The sequence below is a fragment of the Littorina saxatilis genome, linkage group LG2 (genome assembly GCF_037325665.1).
Source record: "Littorina saxatilis isolate snail1 linkage group LG2, US_GU_Lsax_2.0, whole genome shotgun sequence".
Lineage (NCBI taxonomy): Eukaryota > Metazoa > Mollusca > Gastropoda > Littorinimorpha > Littorinidae > Littorina > Littorina saxatilis.
The window spans coordinates 48,036,646-48,057,074 of record NC_090246.1 but is presented as its reverse complement, the minus strand read 5'-3'; the positions used below and the strand labels follow the sequence as shown (position 1 = coordinate 48,057,074).

General features: G+C 42.8%; 1 protein-coding gene across 1 annotated transcript in view; it reads right to left on the bottom strand.

The window, feature by feature from the left end:
* LOC138953252 (WD repeat-containing protein 87-like) overlaps positions 1-20,429 on the bottom strand; it is an 80,237-nt gene that overhangs the window by 24,490 nt on the left and 35,318 nt on the right. Inside the window, exons 13-16 of the mRNA XM_070325055.1 lie at positions 9,744-9,810; positions 7,849-7,949; positions 3,471-3,524; positions 783-1,016 (exon numbers count right to left, since the gene is read on the bottom strand). Of these exons, the coding sequence (XP_070181156.1) occupies positions 783-1,016; positions 3,471-3,524; positions 7,849-7,949; positions 9,744-9,810 (456 nt within the window). The remainder of the gene's footprint in view (positions 1-782; positions 1,017-3,470; positions 3,525-7,848; positions 7,950-9,743; positions 9,811-20,429) is intronic.

Here is a 20,429-nt window from a genome sequence, read left to right as displayed (position 1 = left end):
TTAATTTTTAAGCCACCACGCGGAAATGCAATACCAAAGTCCGGGCTTCGTCGGAAATTACTTGACCAAACTTTCAACCAATTTGGTTGAAAAAAGAGGGCGTGACAGTGCCGCCTCAACTTTCACGAAAAGCCGGATATGACGTCATCAAAGACATTTATCAAAATAATGAAAAAAAACATATGGGGATATCATACCCAGGAACTCTCATGTCAAATTTCATAAAGATCGGTCCAGTAGTTTAGTCTGAATCGCTCTACACACACACACACACACACACACACACACACACACACACACACACACACACACACAGACAGACACACACACGCACATACACCACGACCCTCGTCTCGATTCCCCCCTCTACGTTAAAACATTTAGTCAAAACTTGACTTAAATGTAAAAAGCCAAGCCTTAAAGATAATGAAGAGTCGCATGCAAACAGAATTAAGCACACACACACACACTCACACACATATATACACGCTCACATACACAAACGTCATTGACTTTCAAACTGCCAGTTGACTAAGGCACAGACACAGGCACAGGCAAATACACAAGCGTAGACAAATACAAAAGCAACAACACGAACACAGATACAGGCTGTCAGCCAGAGAGACTCAGAGACTTAGAGACAGACAGACAGACAGACAGACAGAAAGACAGACAAAAGCAGAGACACGGAGAGCAGACAAGACAGCCAGAAAGAAAAATAGCTCTCGTCTCTAGTCCTGTCATTGAGACAGAAACATTAAGAGCCAGAGCCCTATACTTGCCTCGAGGAGTTTTAGAAGTTTGATGTCCAGACCGCTGACAGGGTCCGGCCTGCACTGGATGTTCCACAACTTGATGAGGCAGTCGTTTCCGGCCGACACGATGAAGCTGGTGGTTTGGAACACGGCCTCTCCCGTCGGTACCACCTCGGAGACCAACTCGAGCACCTCCACTGACGCGTGGTGAGCCTGCACGGGCCGCAACATCACGAACGAGTCCGAGTACAGCAGCTGAATCTGGGTGGATCAAAATAAAAAAAACTCAAGAAAGGTAAGTTGTCGGAACGTTTGTAATTGTCAATACAATGCGTTACAGTCACAGATATGTCGACCCAGCGGTCTTTTAAGTGCACAGACAAACATATATTAATTAAACAAAAAAAGACTTAGCTCGCAAGAGGTGCTACCGCTTGGGTACAGGGCTGAACCTAAGGTATGAGAGGGAGGGGCTTCCAAAATGAGGCAGGGGTATAGGGGCTTGCCCAACATATGCTGAGCATTTGAAAGAGGTATTTTGGGTCTCTCCTTGAAAAAAAGGTACATTTGCCGGGTAAGGGGAACCCGGAACCCATGAAACCTCCCCTGGATCCAGCCGTGGTGTGTATGCGTGCTAAGGGTACTTGCGTTACAACTGGCCGGAACAGTGCTTAGTGTCTGCAAGACCTGAGGGGATTGACAAACGCAAGGCAATTTTCTCCTTCGTCGTTCATGGGCTAAAACTCCCACGTTCACTCATAATTTGGTTTTACGTGTGTGGCCGTTTTGACCCTACCATTTAGGCAGCCTTCGGGGTAGCAAGGAGATTAATTGGTGCATCATATGGAAGGAACATTTGGGTCACATTGGAGATCCTCCCCCTCCCTCAAACTCCTGTCCCCACCCCCCCTCCACCTTCATCCTCTTTAGACCCCTCTTCATTTTAAGACAATGTTTTTTTTGGGTAGAGTTTTTGTTCGTAAGGTCTGTAATTTAACCATCCTTTTTAGACTCGCTCGCTTTCAAAACGTGTTTTTTGTATTACATTTGGGGCGGTCTTGAAAGAGGGGTTCCACTGTATTGCCAGCCAGAATATTGCCCACTGTATTGCCAGCCAGAATATTGCCCACTGTATTGCCAGCCAGAATATTGCCCACTGTATTGCCAGCCAGAATATTGCCCACTGTATTGCCAGCCAGAATATTGCCCACTGTATTGCCAGCCAGAATATTGCCCACTGCAAGAACTGAGGGGATTGAAAAACTAACACAACGAGTCCGATTACAAGAATCACAGCTACGCGTCAAGTCATGAAGCGTCAGGCTAAGTGAGTAATGATGAGTATACACACCTGTCGAATCATAATAAAAGTAAGTGTACATGCGGGACCGGCACGGTTGGCCCAGTGGTAAGGCGTCCGCTACGTGATCGGGAGGTCGTGGGTTCGAACCCCGGCCGGGTCATACCCAAGACTTTAAAATTGGCAATCTAGTGGCTGCTCCGCCTGGCATCTGGCAATATGGGGTTAGTGCTAGGACTGGTTGGTCCGGTGTCAGAATAATGTGACTGGGTGAGACATGAAGCCTGTGCTGCGATTTCTGTCTTCTGTGTGGCGCACGTTATATGTCAAAGCAGCACCGCCCTGATATATAGCCCTTCGTGGTCGGCTGGGCGTTAAGCAAACAAACAAACAAGTGTACATGTAAGGCGAGTCTGTGTTTTCCAAGCGCAGCCTCAGTACTGGTGAATATGAGTCATGTACTCAAAAGACTAGGATTCCGTCGCTGCACGCTATCCCAAAGGACAGTAGCCCAAATTTCCTCAAGGAAGTTCTTTGAGGTCAATGATATAATGGCTCCCTTTGACCAGTTCATTGCATGTACTGTACCTATGTGCTATCGGGGTTCTATGTTTGCGTCAGATTCAGTCATGCGCACGGGGATACTTCCGAACAGTAAGCCTGCCATGTGGTCACCAAATAAACGACTGTTGCACCTCACCCTTTGTGTCCGCTTGTTTGTCCATATAACAACCCCAAGACATTACAAATACGGTGTACATACTCAAAATAATAACCATTACCAAAACCAGGCTACGTTAGCAACAGCTAGTGCGATTTAACTAACATAATGTCAATTGGTGGAACAGCGTCGCATGACAAGACAGACACAATCAGACCAGAGCAATTCATGTGACAGATGGCGATCTAACAGCCATCGGGCTCAAAGACACTGAAACAAATCATATACAGTGAATCCCCTTTTAAGACACCCCCTCCCCTTCGATATCAAAAATTTAAGTGTTGGTTTTATTAAATCAAACATGATACAATAATACGATAAACAATAGGGACACGAACTCAAGCGAGCGCTTACATTACAACTTAAGTGTTCAGAGTTTCTTTTCATTGGCTCTTTTATTTTACCTCCATTTTAAGACTACCTCATTTTTAAGATCCAATTTTCTCTCATTTTAAGAATGTTGGGAGGGGAGAGAAACTTTGAAGACTACCTCATTTTTAAAATCCAATTTTCACTCATTTTTGGATATCTTGGGGGGGGGGGGGGGGGGTCCACTGTACCATATCTTACCTTGATTATGTAGTAATTAGAAAAGAAGGAAAGACACTGACACAGCCATCAACCAGCTTCAATAAAGGCAGATCGATAGACTGGTTTTGCTGAAGTAAAAGACAAACACATGTTGCAGTTTTACCTGTCCGTTCCGAAAACCGGCAAAGATGATCACGTCCTCTATATCTCCGATTGACTGAAAAAAACCAAGAACACCCGTGTTTACTGACAGGAGTTTTCTGCATTGCAACATGTCAGCTATAAAATCTGGAATAATTCCCATCACAGTGACAGTCCCCGCCCCCCCCCCCCCCTTTTTCTCTCTCTCTCTCTCTCTCTCTCTCCCTCCCCCCCCAGTTTTGTCTTCATTTCCCCCTCCCCCTCTCTTGCTGGCCGATGTGAATGCGTGATGTATTGTGTAAAAAAATTCCATCTCACACGGCATGAATAAATCCCTGCGCCTTGAATATGTGTGCGATATAAATTGCATTAAAAAAAAAATCCCTGCGCTTAGAACTGTACCCACGGAATACGCGCGATATAAGCCTCATATTGATTGATTGATCTTGTTCATCACCATCTGGCCAGACTTTCACATGGGATAAGACCATCTCTTCACTTCGTCAGATAACAACAAGTCGCGTGAAGCGATATAAAAACATTTAGTTAAGCTGTTGGCATCACAGTAACAGATTAACATAAACAAACAGTCATCGCCTAGACTATATTAAGATAGTCTCGACTACCTCACCCAAAGATCGAGACGGGTCACGCTCGTCAGTCTCCGCGTAGCGTGCGAACGCAGTACTTACTTAACATATTTTCTGTAATTCTGGGCACATTTTTAGAGTAAACATGACATATGTATATATTTTTGAATTCAGGAGAAATTGAGAAATACGATGCAATCCTTTTTAAAATCTGTTAGTGAACATTTGATTTGAATGACAACTTAAATGAGCAAACTAATTAACTAATTGCTAAGCTGAAGAGCTGAAATTCAATCTCATAGTCCGGACTTTGTCGAAGATTACTTGACCAACATTTCAATCAATTTGATTGAAAAATGAGGGCGTGACAGTGCGGCCTCAACTTTCACAAAAAAGCCGGATATGACGTCATCAAAGACATTTATCGAAAAAATAAAAAATAAAGTCTGGGGAAATCATACCCAGGAACTCTCATGTAAAATTTCAGGAAGATCGGCTACTAGTTTTCTCTGTCCCGCTCTACACACACACACATACACACACACATACACACACACACACACACATACACACACACATACACCACCTCCCTTGTCTCAATTCCCCGCCTCGTACATGTCAACCCTTACGATTTGCACGTAAGTCTTAGGTTTTTTCCATATTTTTCCAGTTTTACGTCGTAAGACCACAATCTTACGTTTTTTCTCAAAATCGCAAAAATCTTACGTTTTTCCCCCTCACAATCGCATTATTTAATATATGTCAACCTCTATCACACACTTACCATAGTAAAAGCCTCTTCACACCATAAGACAGAACCAAACACCACCAAAATTGCATTAAAATTACGTTTCTGCGAGTCCGTTTGCTTTCGTTTTCGGATCTGCGTTCCGCATGATTCTCAAATGGACCACTTCTAGTTTCAACTGTCTAAAATAACAAGGGAGATAACTGAAATGCTTACGAGTAACAGGCGCTCAAAAATGGCATCTGCAGCAAGTTCAGGTCAGCCCACAGGCGGAAGGTATCGTCCACTGGACTACTACTATCACAGAAAGACTACAAGGTACGTCCCTCACCTTCGAGTCTTCTGTGTTCTTGGAGTCGCTTCCTGGGGAAAAATATTGTTCAAGACGGTTTGCCTCTTCCTACAGTCTGTGTAAGGTCAAATAAATACAGTTGAATGATTGTTTGAACTGTATGTACCGTTAATTTTCAGCTTCCGTCCGCTGCAGGTTGTTTTTAACGATCATTTGGACGAATCTTCGTTTGCGAGCCGCTAATATCCACTTAGCGTCAAATCATGCATCCGCACCGAATATGCATACCAGCGCTCATTGGTTACTAACAGGATATTCGATGATTATTTTCATTGGTCGACTGAAATCGTCTGCATCGGTTCCGTTCGTGCAACGAAGAGTGGCAACGATATGGCAGAGGCCAACGTTATCCAAGCTGCTCTTGGGGGGGGGGGGGGGGGGCATAATTTTTTTTGTTAGGTCAAGCCGGCACAGGAAAGTCTACTTTAGTTAAAAAAATTAAAATGTCAACTGGAACAAACAGGAAAAACAGTCCGCATCACGGCAACAACAGGTATTGCAGCCAATCAGCTGAGCGGCACCACAATCCACAAATTCGCTGGGATTATGGATGGCCGTTTTAGCGACAAAGATATCATTAGTCATGTCATGCATGATGCAGATTGCGAATAACACTAACAACAGTAACAGCGATAACATTAAAAAAAAACATGCATCAACACACTATATCTACATATAATTTTGAAAAAATAATGTTTACTTTCAGCTAATTTTATAAAACGAAACAATTTAGTTTTTCGCTCGTTTCTTGTTCATTCATAAATTCAGTACTTACCAAAAAAATAACGTTTTCCTCATTTTGAATGAAGTGGCAAACGGTTCTTCACTAATACCGAAAGTGAAAACTCCCGTGGGTAGCTTCCCTTTGTTGCACAATATCTACATATGTTTTAGACCAATGAGCGCTGGTATGCATATTCGGTGCGGATGCATGATTTGACGCTAAGTGGATATTAGCGGCTCGCAAACGAAGATTCGTCCAAATGATGGTTAAAAACAACCTGCAGCGGATAGAAGCTGAAAATTAAAGGTACATACAGTTCAAACAATCATTCAACTGTATTTATTTGACCTTACACAGACTGTAGGAAGAGGAAAACCGTCTTGAACAATATTTTTCCCCAGGAAGCGACTCCAAGAACACAGAAGACTCGAAGGTGAGTGACGTACCTTGTAGTCTTTCTGTGCTAGTAGTAGTCCAGTGGACGATACCTTCCGCCTGTGGTCAGCCAAAGAAGAAACCCAAGGTATTCATCAAGGCTTCACCAGAAGAGCACGGGTATGCCTATTGTATTCCGTGCGTGAAGTGTTTGAAAGTTACTGCTTCCGGAAAATTCGATTTGGAGCGCCATTTCCAATCATTTACATGGAACACTCTCAATCTACGATTTCTTATGGTTTTTGGTCCTGTCTTATGGTGTGATGAGGCTTTTACTATGGTAAGTGTGTCATATAGGTTGACATGTATGCCGCCTATGCTAAAAAAATTGGTCAAAACTTGACTAAATGTAAAAATCAACACCCTGATGTGCTGTGACGGGTTGAATATTTTGTTTAACAAATTAATTTCTTCAAACGCCACTACGGTGTTAAGCTTTGTTATTTTAGTAATTGGAAGAACGATCTTCTCCCATGAAAAAGCCTGGCCATATCTGAGATGATGAGCCGAATTGTTTTCACGAGAAAATGTGTGCCTTGAACTGTACCGAGTGACTGTGTGAAACGGGGGTGGGTCGCTGAACGGAAAACCACACCAACAGCTACAAATAACAACCAAGCCGTGTGTAAAGTGAAATCAATGCATTAAGTCAATCTGTTACAGAATGAAACTGAACGCATTGTAATTTTTCACCAAGACTTGTAATCATAGGCTGGCTGACACCTGCGGCCGAGAAAGCGTTGACACACATTGTCTCGGTAAAGGGCAGATTATACCTGCGCTGAGTCAGCGGCACAGACAACGCACTGCATATTATTGATGCTGAGATAGGGATTATGACGAGTACTTGGCCTGTTTTCTCTTCACGCAACGTGTAGCGGGCTGGGATAATCCGCAGTGCGTCGTCTGTGCTGCTGACTCTGCGCAGGTATAATCTGCCCCTCGAATAAATGTCACAAATAAGTGTCTTCCTCTGCTGAACTGTTAGGACTTCCCAGACAATCCTCGGGGGAAAAGTCACGAATGCTAGTGGCAATTAAAGAGCGTGGATTCCACATTTACTTCAGATAGGCATATCGAGTCTACTGCAACCCAACTCAGTATCTGATACATATGACACAAAAAGAGTATAATACAACCCAAAATCAGTATCGTTTGCATGTGAACTCAAAAGCGCCTTCATGTTACATCAACAGAGTCAACTGCAACCGACACCAGAATAGTTCGCATGTGAACTCAAAAGAGTTTTCAACAACCAAAATCAGTATAATTTGCATGACTGTGACCTCAAAAGAGTCTACTGTAACCAAAATCTGAATAGCTAGTCTACTACAACCAAAATGAGTAGTTTTGCATGTGAGCTCAAAAGAATCTACTGCAATAAAAATAAAAATAGTTTAAATGTATTCTCAAAATAGTGTTCTGCAACCAGAATCAGAACAGTTTACACGTGACTTCAAAAGATTCTCCTGCAACCAAAAATAAGTATAGTTCGCTTGTTACACCTAAGTTGTCGACTACACTGCAAGCAAAACAGAATTATTCACATACCACCAGAGCAGATGTGATACAACTGACTCCATCATCCTGAGTTGTTGCTTTGTACATCTCCAGACTGCGAAACGGCGACTGCTCACAATTGAGGACCATCACTGCACATACCCGGTACCAGCACACACCGTCAGGAGGCAGAGAGACAAGCAGATTAGATTTGATCTTACCAGACGTCTTGCATTTATAGGGGACTGTGTACTGAGAGGTAACACGACGAGTCTCTATTTGGATTTAAAAAAACATTCACCGAAAGTTGGCGGATGACAAAAAAGGAGGAAATTCAACTGTTGGTTAGATTAGCGGTTTGACGGGCGCAATGGCTTAGTGGTCAGACGCCAGCTTACAAAGCGGGAGGTCGTGGGTTCGAATCCCGGCCGCGCCTGGTGGGTTAAGGGTGGAGTTTTGTTCGATCTCCCAGGTCAACTTATGTGCAGACCTGCTAGTGCTTTATCCCCCTTTGTGTGTACACGCAAGCACAAGACCAAGTGCGCACGGAAAAGATCCTGTTATCCATGGCAGAGTTCGGTGGGTTATAGACACACGAAGATACCCAGCATGCTTCCTCCAAAAGCGGCGTATGGCTGCCTAAATGGCGGGGTAAAAACGGTCATACACGTACAAATCCACTCGTGCAAAAACACGAGTGTACGTGGGAGTTTCAGCCCACGAACGCAGAAGAAGAAGAAGAAGAAGAAGAAGAAGAAGAAGAAGAAGATCACCGGTTTCAAATGATGTTTCATCAATCTATTGTTTAAAGACGATCAGAACAAACAATTTCATATAAAAAAAATTTTTAAAAACAAAAACACAAAAAAACACACACAACAACACAATGATAACAATCAGAAGCAAATTAATTGCTATGCCAGTTCCATAAAATTTGAAGAAAATGATAATTTCCTACTTACTGATCCCACTGTGGCTTTGAAATGTGAATAGGATCAGCCAGACCTGAGCCATGTCTGGATTTCACGAAACCCCAAAAGTATCCAAAGTTGAAAAGCACTTATTTCCAAATCATTATATCTAAATTATACACTTTTTCATTTTTGACCCGTACTTGACCCCACTGTGACCTTCGACGAGTCAACCAGACTTGATCGCATCTGGAGGTCATCACTGTGTAAAATTTCAAACTTCAAAAAACGTCTGAGAAAAAAAAAGTTCCATGTTTTTCCAAATAATGAGTACGCTGTGAATTTTAATTTTTACTAGGGTCAACCACGCTTGCCTCATGTCTGGAGGTCATCACACCCTGGAAGCGTGTGAAGTTTTAAAGCTCCAGCATACAAAATGTCAAAAACAAAGCTAAAGATAATTTCCCATTTCTCAGCCCTGGCTTTAAGAACATTAGAAAAACTAATACTTTTCCTTTTTCGACCCGAACTGACTTGACCCCGCAGTGATCGCAGTTTACCAGGGTGAACCAGACTTAATGCATATCTGGAGGTCATCACACCTTACAAGTGTACAACATTTTCCGTCTACGCACGGTCGGCCTAACACTTCTTCTTACTAAGGTGCAAGAGCATTAAAAGAAAGAAAACACCTTTCTGATAACAGAAACACGAATACATGCATGCACAAAATATGAAGCCCCGGTGTCCGCTCGGCCAACAGCCCATAAAGTAACCATTTCAGCAATGACCCAAGACGACCCGACCCGGTCCCTAGCCCATTTCAGGTCTCCTCTAGCGGCCGGCAGCCATCTGTCTACACCCCCCTCCCCCCCCTGCATTTTTAATTTTTAATTTTTCTATTCAAAGCCGGGGTTTTCCGAGTAACATGCCCCTAATTGCTTTTCCGTGAGGGCGTAAAACTTTCATTTTCTCTCTCTCTGATAACAGATTTTTTTCTCTCTGTTTCTGAGCACCATTGCAGGTCTCACATACCTCCTCCTTCTCCCAGCACCATGTACGTTCGCCTCCTGAAGGCGTTGTAGATATAGTTTTCTATCAGCTGCAACAATTATGAAAAACATTCAAACTATTTAAACAATTATCATCGCAATGCTAAAGTAAGCATACAATCATCGTATATGAACAGATCATTATAATAAGATGTTTGATGGGTTGTTGACAGACCAACTTTTTTGTCGATCCGAGGGGGAGCATATCGTCTTTTGTTTCATATTTATTGACCAAGGCCGAAGGCCGCGGTCAATAAATATGAAACAAAAGTCGACATGCCCCCCGAGGACCGACAAAAAAGCTGGTCTGACAACAAACCATCAAACATCGTTTTTGTCATCATTTTGGTAGTGAGAAAATAAGTGCCAAATCAACACAGGGAGCCATGCTTTGAAACACGAGTTCCGTTTTGATAACACATGATTTGGGGCCCCAGCACGTTGTTGCAATCAAAGCTGGCGTGTGAAAGCAACTTTCTGTGTTTTGAGTTCATAAAATGTTGGGATAAATACGTCAGGTTTGAGGATGCACAGTTCTGTAGGTTCATCTCAGTATTCCACCCCTCGTTTTTTTAGTTGTAAATATTAAGCTTAGTGATCGAATGTGGAAGCTACGTTGGGTCAAAGGTCACAGAAGATTTGCGTCGTGCAGCGAAGGAAAGAATCGCGATCTTGTTTCGGACTCATTGCCTCTTTGTTTTTCATTAGACCTGTCATTCTGCTTGCTCGGCTTTGTTGGATGTTTGCATAGCTTGTTGCTATGTTCTTTGCTTTTATTATTATTTCTTATTTGCGCTTCGTTTATCGATACAACGTCTTGTGCACGGGTCAAAATGTGTGTGTCAGGGGTCAATTGGTTTGACTTGAACTTGACGTTCGCGTTTCTCCGAACGTCTGTGTATCGAAACACAGATACACGCACTCCATGACTTTGTAGGAAGACAAAACATATCGCTGGGTTTCATTTGTTTGTGATGAATTTATGACCTTTGATGAAGTAGTTTTCTTTTTTGTTTACTTTTGCCAGTTTGCCAGTTCGTTTTTGGAACTTTGCAAAGCAGTGTCGTGTCATCTGTTTAGGTCTGGGGAAACGCCAATGAAAAGAGCCGAAGAATCCCCGAGCGTTTCTATTGGGTTTGCTTTTGATTATCGATGTATAACCTGCTTCCTGCATCTATGTTAACCGGGCATTTAATGCATGGAGAACATGAAATTTATTTCTCATGTGTTTGTGAATGAAAACTCGTGAAAATGATGACAATGTTTGTTGTTGTTGTGGTTGTAGGTTTTTGAGAGAGAACAAGAACAAGAACAAGAACAAATCTTTAATTGTCTAAGGCCACAGCTCCTTACAATAGTGGTTAAAATAACAGCAATAGTATCTGCACAGTTATAAATTATAGTCACGCATAAAATTCAACAAATACATTAAGACCCTGATGACATGTCACTGAACCTGATTTATAAGGGTTCGTCTCTTCTGTATCATGAAGAACACAAATCTGCTGAAGCTGTTCATCACATTATCCTCATTACTGCCACAGAAATACCCAAGTTGTTGTTGCAGCGTCTTAGAGTTCGAGATTTTCAAATACTTTGCTCGAAGGTCTTGATAAAAAGGACATAAAATACAACATGGTGTTCATCTTCTTTATCAGCTGTACAGAGAGGACAGTTTCTTGTCGTTTGGTTTGGTGCGTACCGAAACTTGTGAGCGTTGATTTCGGATACTCCTGCGCGGAAACGAGTAAGAGCAACTCTGTACTTAATATCTTTGATTAATTCAATGTATTTCTCTTTTTCTAAGCATGTTTTGTAACAATTATAAATGTCGAAACGTTCACTGCATTCTAAAAAAGAGAACCATTCTTGACAAAAACAATCTTGTAAACGTCTTTTAAACTCTTGTAAGAAACACTTCTCATTCCCAGCCATTCCGTACATCCACACAGCAGCAAAACCATTACAACATAAAAGACTCTGCACATTTGAGACCCAATTTGTGTGGCCCTTCGATGCCAAATTACATAAAGCTTTATATGCAATCTTGGAATATCTTGAATCAGGTTGCTTCAGCAGTGAAAACCAGTATTTCACACATCTGACTGCAGAGTTAATATACAGCGGATGTCTTCCCAATTCACCATACACAATGTTGTTTGGAGTTCGAATTGTCACTTTCAGAAACTTTTTACACACAAACAGGTGGACCCTTTCCACAGAGTCATACTTTCCATATCCCCATAGCTCTGAACCATACAAGAGCATAGGGGCGATCCGTGCGTCAAACACCTTTGCCGAATGGCAGCCACGTCTGTTCAGTAATCTAACGATTTCGATCACTCCGTTTTTCGCCATGGTTGTCTTTGTTTCTACTGCAATGTTCCAGCTCAGTTGGGTGGAAAGAGTTTCACCGAGATATTTAAACGAGTTCACAATCTCAAGACGATCCACTGATTCCGTAGAACCACTTCTCTTTCTGTGCAATGTGCCCGCCCTTTCTAAAAACCATGACCTTAGTCTTTGTCAAGTTCACGTTCAGACACAATTTATCTGCAGAGCAGCGCAGGACATTAAGCTGGTTTTGTAGGCCTACTACAGTGCTGGATAACAGCGCAATGTCGTCAGCAAAAAGCATTACAAACAGTTCTAACTCAGACGGAGATAAATGTATCCCATGTCTGCCTCGTTGTATGACATCCTGCGCCAGTTCGTTGCTCAGAAACGAGAAAATTGTCGGTGAGACAGACAGACAGGCACAGAGTCAGGCAGGCAGAGAAAAAAACATATGGAGAGAGGACGAGATAAACAGAGACAGACAGAGAGGACGAGATGAACAGAGACAGACAGAGAGGACGAGATGAACAGAGACAGACAGAGAGGACGAGATGAACAGAGACAGACAGAGAAGACGAGATGAACAGAGACAGAGAGGACGAGACAGACAGAGAGGAAGAGATAAACAGAGACAGACAGAGAGGAAGAGATAAACAGAGACAGACAGAGAGGACGAGATGAACAGAGACAGACAGAGAGGACGAGATAAACAGAGACAGACAGAGAGGACGAGATGAACAGAGACAGACAGAGAGGACGAGATGAACAGAGACAGACAGAGAGGACGAGATAAACAGAGACAGACAGAGAGGACGAGATAAACAGAGACAGACAGAAAAGACGAGATGAACAGAGACAGATAGAGAGGACGAGATGAACAGAGACAGATAGAGAGGAAGAGATAAACAGAGACAGACAGAGAGGACGAGATGAACAGAGACAGACAGAGAGGAAGAGATAAACAGAGACAGACAGAGAGGACGAGATAAACAGAGACAGAAAGAGAGGACGAGATAAACAGAGACAGACAGAGAGGAAGAGATAAACAGAGACAGACAGAGAGGAAGAGATAAACAGAGACAGACAGAAAGAAAGAGATAAACAGAGACAGACAGAGAGGAAGAGATAAACAGAGACAGAGAGGACGAGATAAACAGAGACAGACAGAGAGGACGAGATTAACAGACACAGACAAAGAGGAAGAGATAAACAGAGACAGACAGAGAGGACGAGATAAACAGAGACAGACAGAGAGGACGAGATGAACAGAGTCAGACAAAGAGGACGAGATAAACAGAGACAGACAGAGAGGACGAGATAACAGAGACAGACAGAGAGGAAGAGATAAACAGAGACAGACAGAGAGGACGAGATAAACGGAGACAGACAGAGAGGACGAGATAAACAGAGACAGACAGAGAGGACCAGATAAACAGACACAGACAAAGAGGAAGAGATCAACAGAGACAGACAGAGAGGACGAGATAAACAGAGACAGACAGAGAGGACGAGATGAACAAAGTCAGACAAAGAGGACGAGATAAACAGAAACAGACAGAGAGGACAAGATAACAGAGACAGACAGAGAGGAAGAGATAAACAGAGACAGACAGAGAGGAAGAGATAAACAGAGACAGACAGAGAGGACGAGATGAACAGAGAAAAACAGAGAGAACGAGATAAACAGAGACAGACAGAGAGGACGAGATAAACAGAGACAGACAGAGAAGACGAGATGAACAGAGACAGACAAAGAGGACGAGATAAACACAGACAGACAGAGAGAACGAGATGAACAGAGACAGACAGAGAGGAAGAGATAAACAGAGACAGACAGAGAGGACGAGATGAACAGAGACAGACAGAGAGGAAGAGATAAACAGAGACAGACAGAGAGGACGAGATAAACAGAGACAGACAGAGAGGAAGAGATAAACAGAGACAGACAGAGAGAAAGAGATAAACGGAGACAGACAGAGAGGAAGAGATAAACAGAGACAGCCAGAGAGGAAAAGATAAACAGAGACAGACAGAGAGGAAGAGATAAACAGAGACAGACAGAGATGACGAGATAAACAGAGACAGACAGAGAGGACGAGATAAACAGAGACAGACAAAGAGGACGAGATAAACAGAGACAGACAGAGAGGACGAGATAAACAGAGACAGACAGAGAGGACGAGATAAACAGAGACAGACAGAGATGACGAGATAAACAGAGACAGACAGAGAGGGCGAGATGAACAGAGACAGACAGAGAGGACGAGATGAACAGAGACAGACAGAGAGGACGAGATGAACAGAGACAGACAGATAGGACGAGATAAACAGAGACAGACAGAGAGGACGAGATAAACAGACACAGACAGAGAGGACGAGATGAACAGAGACAGACAGAGAGGACGACATAAACAGAGACAGACAGAGAGGACGAGATGAACAGAGACAGACAGAGAGGACGAGATGAACAGAGACAGACAGAGAGGACGAGATGAACAGAGACAGAGAGGACGAGACAGACAGAGAGAACAAGATGAACAGAGACAGACATAGAGGAAGAGATAAACAGAGACAGACAGAGAGGACGAGATGAACAGAGACAGACAGAGAGGACGAGATAAACAGAGACAGACAGAGAGGACGAGATGAACAGAGACAGACAGAGAGGACGAGATGAACAGAGACAGACAGAGAGGACGAGATAAACAGAGACTGACAGAGAGGAAGAGATAAACAGAGACAGAGCGGAAGAGATAAACGGAGACAGACAGAGAGGAAGAGATAAACAGAGACAGACAGAGAGGACGAGATAACAGAGACAGACAGAGAGGAAGAGATAAACAGAGACAGACAGAGAGGAAGAGATAAACAAAGACAGACAGAGAGGACGAGATGAACAGAGACAGACAGAGAGAACGAGATAAACAGAGACAGACAGAGAGGCCGAGATAAACAGAGACAGACAGAGAGGAAGAGATAAACAGAGACAGACAGAGAGGAAGAGCTAAACGGTGACAGACAGAGAGGAAGAGATAAACAGAGACAGACAGAGAGGAAGAGATAACAGAGACAGACAGAGAGGAAGAGATAAACAGAGACAGACAGAGAGGACGAGATGAACAGAGACAGACAGAGAGAACGAGATAAACAGAGACAGACAGAGAGGACGAGATAAACAGAGACAGACAGAGAAGAGGAGATGAACAGAGACAGACAGAGAGGACGAGATAAACACAGACAGACAGAGAGAACGAGATGAACAGAGACAGACAGAGAGGAAGAGATAAACAGAGACAGACAGAGAGGACGAGATGAACAGAGACAGACAGAGAGGAAGAGATAAACAGAGACAGACAGAGAGGAAGAGATAAACAGAGACAGACAGAGAGGAAGAGATAAACAGAGACAGACAAAGAGGAAGAGATAAACGGAGACAGACAGAGAGGAAGAGATAAACAGAGACAGGTAGAGAGGAAGAGATAAACAGAGACAGACAGAGAGGAAGAGATAAACAGACAGAGAGGACGAGATAAACAGAGACAGACAGAGAGGAAGAGATAAACAGAGACAGACAGAGAGGACGAGATAAACAGAGACAGACAGAGAGGAAGAGATAAACAGAGACAGACAGAGAGGAAGAGATAAACAGAGACAAACAGAAAGAAAGAGATAAAGAGAGACAGACAGAGAGGAAGAGATTAACAGAGACAGAGAGGACGAGATAAACAGAGACAGACAGAGAGGACGAGATAAACAGACACAGACAAAGAGCAAGAGATCAACAGAGACAGACAGAGAGGACGAGATAAACAGAGACAGACAGAGAGGACGAGATGAACAAAGTCAGACAAAGAGGACGAGATAAACAGAGACAGACAGAGAGGACAAGATAACAGAGACAGACAGAGAGGAAGAGATAAACAGAGACAGACAGAGAGGACGAGATAAACAGAGACAGACAGAGAGGACGCGATAAACAGAGACAGACAGAGAGGACCAAAAAAACAGAGACAGACAGAGAGGACGAGATAACAGAGACAGACAGAGAGGAAGAGTCTGGAGTCTGGATTGTTTATTGATTAGGCCTTGGGCCCATTTCAATTCAGGGTGTACAAAGCTTCAACATTCATGCTTCATGAAAATTTACAACAGCAAAACGTTTGAAAAAGGACAGTAATGCATCAGCACAAAATCCAGTCTCTGTCGCACTTCACTCATGTCTCTCTGTCATCCTTCCGTCCATCCATCCATCCATCCATCCAGCCAACCATCCATCCATCCATCCTTCTATCCATCTCATGTCCCTCTGTCCTCCATCCATCTAATCATCCGTCTGTCTGACCAACCATTCATCCGTCATCCATCTATTCATCCCTCCATCTATCCCTTCACATGCCCTTTCACACGCAAATCTGCAATCAGTTATATGCATAATCGTTGCATCCCTGATACATAGCATCACATTAACGTTTTCAAAAAACAAAACATTATTACTATTTTTTTAAGCAATCGACAAAAACAACAAAGATAGCATACACATAAAACAAGATCGTGCAATATCTCATATTCACTGTACCCACTCACTGCGTATTTTAAACGCGTTCATGATGAAGGTTGCAAGTCTAAGTAATATTGATCTGTTTGGTGTCGCTAGAAGTAGCGCCAGTTTAAAGCTTGATGGACGGTTGTAATATTTTGCAGGTATGTAGTACTCACGAATATCAGCATATTTTGGACATTTCAAAACAAAATGAATTTCATCTTCGGTCTCGTTTGCGCAGAATGGACACAAGTAATCTACAGCTGTTGACGACCGAATGTGTCGTAATCGGTGCACTTTGAGTGGCGAGACACTAATCAGGCAGTTTCTTGCTTTGACGTGCTTCAGGTCATTTAAGTATGAAGACATAGATAAGGCTGATTTGAAAGTGCTATAGAAAAGGAATCGTTCTTTACTTTGTACGGTTTCTATCCACTCTTGCTTGTATAATGTGACTAGTCTGTTCTTGAATTCCGTTATGAACGCATTTTCATTTCCAACGCCTTGTTGAATCCAAACTTGGTCAAAGCCGTATTTGTATAGCACATAGCAAACTGATGACGCCCATGTTCTTTTATTTTGTTCGTGTAAATAAAGCAGCATTTTATAAGCTTTCTGTGGCAATCGATGACTAGGCATTTTCAGGATGCGCAACCAAAATCGTATGGACTTAACAAACGTGTTGACAAATAACGGGTGTCTGCCAGTTTCTCCATACACAAGTGTGTTTGGTGTTTTCATGCTTGTGTTCAGAAACCTCAAACAGATGCACCTTTTCAATAGGTGAATGGTCTGCATCAAGGCCCCAGACTTCTGCCGCATAATTGAGCATGGGCTGGATCTGGGAGTCGAATAGTTTATAGAATATGTTTGGTGATCTTTCCCCTAGAGTCCACAGTACCTTAAAAATACCAATCACACCCTTTCTTGCACGCAGCGCTAAATCGTTCAGCGTGTGAGAAAATGTCAACCTTGTAGAAAAGTAAATTCCTAAGTATTTATACATGTTCACAGTTTCCATTACGTTATTGCCATACATCCATTTTTCAATAGCTGCAATATGACCACCATTTCTGAAGATAACTATGTTAGATTTTTCTAAATTAACAGTCAAGCCAAGATTACAAGCAGTTTGATATAGCACGTTTATCTGGTTCTGTAACCCACACACAGTGTCGGAAATCAAAATAACGTCATCTGCGAACATGAGAATCAATATCTCAATAAAATCTGGGATAAGTTGTATACCGTGTCGTCCTTTTCGCTTAATTTCGTCCGCCAATTCGTTAATGAAAAGTGAGAACAAAATTGGACTATTTATTTCTCCCTGCTTCAGGCCTCTCGGGCACATGAAAAGGTCAGTGACCTCGGCTCCTGCCCTAACTTTTGCTTTAACAACGTTGTACATACTAAGTATGGCTTGGTACATTTTACCTTTTATTCCTTTGCTTTGCAACACCTTCCACAGCTTTGTACGGTCTACTGAGTCGAAGGCCTTCTTGAAGTCAATAAAAGCAACGTATAGTTTTTTGTGTGACAGTACTGTCATTGTACCATAGCAAATAGAGTAACGTAAGGAAAATCAGTTCTATCCGCCACTATCTTACCCCCCAAGCCGCTCAAACTCTAGCCTGTTCTCTAGTTCTATCCAGAATAGACTATTGCAACAGCCTGTTCTATGGCTGTGATCAAAAACTTGTCGAGTCACTCCAAAAGGTACAAAACTCTGCCGCCAAATTGATATATCGTTCTAAGAAGTTTGATCATGTCACACCACTTCTTCGTTCCCTTCATTGGCTTCCCGTGTCCGCTCGTATCAGATACAAGCTTGCTTGTATCTGTTTCTCTGCCAAATTTGAAGATGGCCCTAAATACCTCAAGGAACTGCTCGTCACATATGACAATCCCTCTGACTACAACCTCCGCTCACGCGCTGACAGTCGCAAACTGGAAACTCTCGAGCGAAGCTTGCCTTCTTTTGGAAATCGCTCGTTTGCTTCTGCGGCTGCCATTGTCTGGAATTCTCTCCCTTCCTCCGTTCGCCATTCTGCTTCTAAGGACTCTTTCCGCAGTTCCCTTAAAACGCACCTTTTTCGCGAATCCTTGTAAATTGTCCTTGCCATCTTTATAGACTGTTAGAGGTGAAGTTAGATTTGTTGTTTGAATGTGTCTTTTTTGTATAGTTGCTTCAGCTTTGATTGAGCTATAGGGTTCTGTATGAAATTTGCATTTAGTCTTTTTTTTTTCTTGCTGAGTGTATGTACAGTCCAGAGAGGAGACGGACATGGTGTGAGCTTGTCCAGGGGGGTATATGAACATCTCAGTGGCAGGGGGGATGGAAGCACTTGTTAATGAGTGGGAGTGTGTATGCGCGTGGTGTGCACGAGGATGTATGCACGTGAGTGATATTTGTAAATGTGTATTATTATAATATCATCTTTGTATTTATATTATTGAAATTGTTATATCTCGATGTACAGCGCTAAGAGCATAGTTAAATTTGTGAAGCGGCGCTATATAAGCTATCTTTATTATTATTATTATTAAAAATATGATCGGTCGTACTGTACTTTTTTACGAAAGCCAGCTTGACTTTCATTTAATAGGTTGTTGGATTCTACCCAACTTGTTAGTCTTTTGTTTATGATAAAGCTGTATAGTTTGCTGCAAATATTAAGTAATGATATGCCTCTATAATTGTCTGGATTGTTAATATCCCCTTTTTTATGAAGGGGGTGAATGATGGATTCAGACCAGTCTTCAGGATATGAACCTGATGTAAACAGTTTGTTGAAGAACCGGACTAGGAATGGTACAACATGAGAGAGAACGAGATGAACAGAGACAGACAGAGAGGAAGAGATAAACAGAGACAGACAGAGAGGACGAGATGAACAGAGACAGACAGAGAGGAAGAGATAAACAGAGACAGACAGAGAGGAAGAGATAAACGGAGACAGACAGAGAGGAAGAGATAAACAGAGACAGCCAGAGAGGAAGAGATAAACAGAGACAGACAGAGAGGAAGAGATAAACAGAGACAGACAGAGATGACGAGATAAACAGAGACAGACAGAGAGGACGAGATGAACCGAGACAGACAAAGAGGACGAGATAAACAGAGACAGACAGAGAGGACGAGATAAACAGAGAAGACAGAGAGGACGAGATAAACAGAGACAGACAGAGAGGACGAGATAAACAGAGACAGACAGAGGGGACGAGATGAACAGAGACAGACAGAGAGGACGAGATGAACAGAGACAGACAGAGAGGACGAGATGAACAGAGACAGACAGATAGGACGAGATAAACAGAGACAGACAGAGAGGACGAGATAAACAGACACAGACAGAGAGGACGAGATGAACAGAGACAGACAGAGAGGACGACATAAACAGAGACAGACAGAGAGGACGAGATGAACAGAGACAGACAGAGAGGACGAGATGAACAGAGACAGACAGAGAGGACGAGATGAACAGAGACAGAGAGGACGAGACAGACAGAGAGAACAAGATGAACAGAGACAGACATAGAGGAAGAGATAAACAGAGACAGACAGAGAGGACGAGATGAACAGAGACAGACAGAGAGGACGAGATAAACAGAGACAGACAGAGAGGACGAGATGAACAGAGACAGACAGAGAGGACGAGATGAACAGAGACAGACAGAGAGGACGAGATAAACAGAGACAGACAGAGAGGAAGAGATAAACAGAGACAGACAGAGCGGAAGAGATAAACGGAGACAGACAGAGAGGAAGAGATAAACAGAGACAGACAGAGA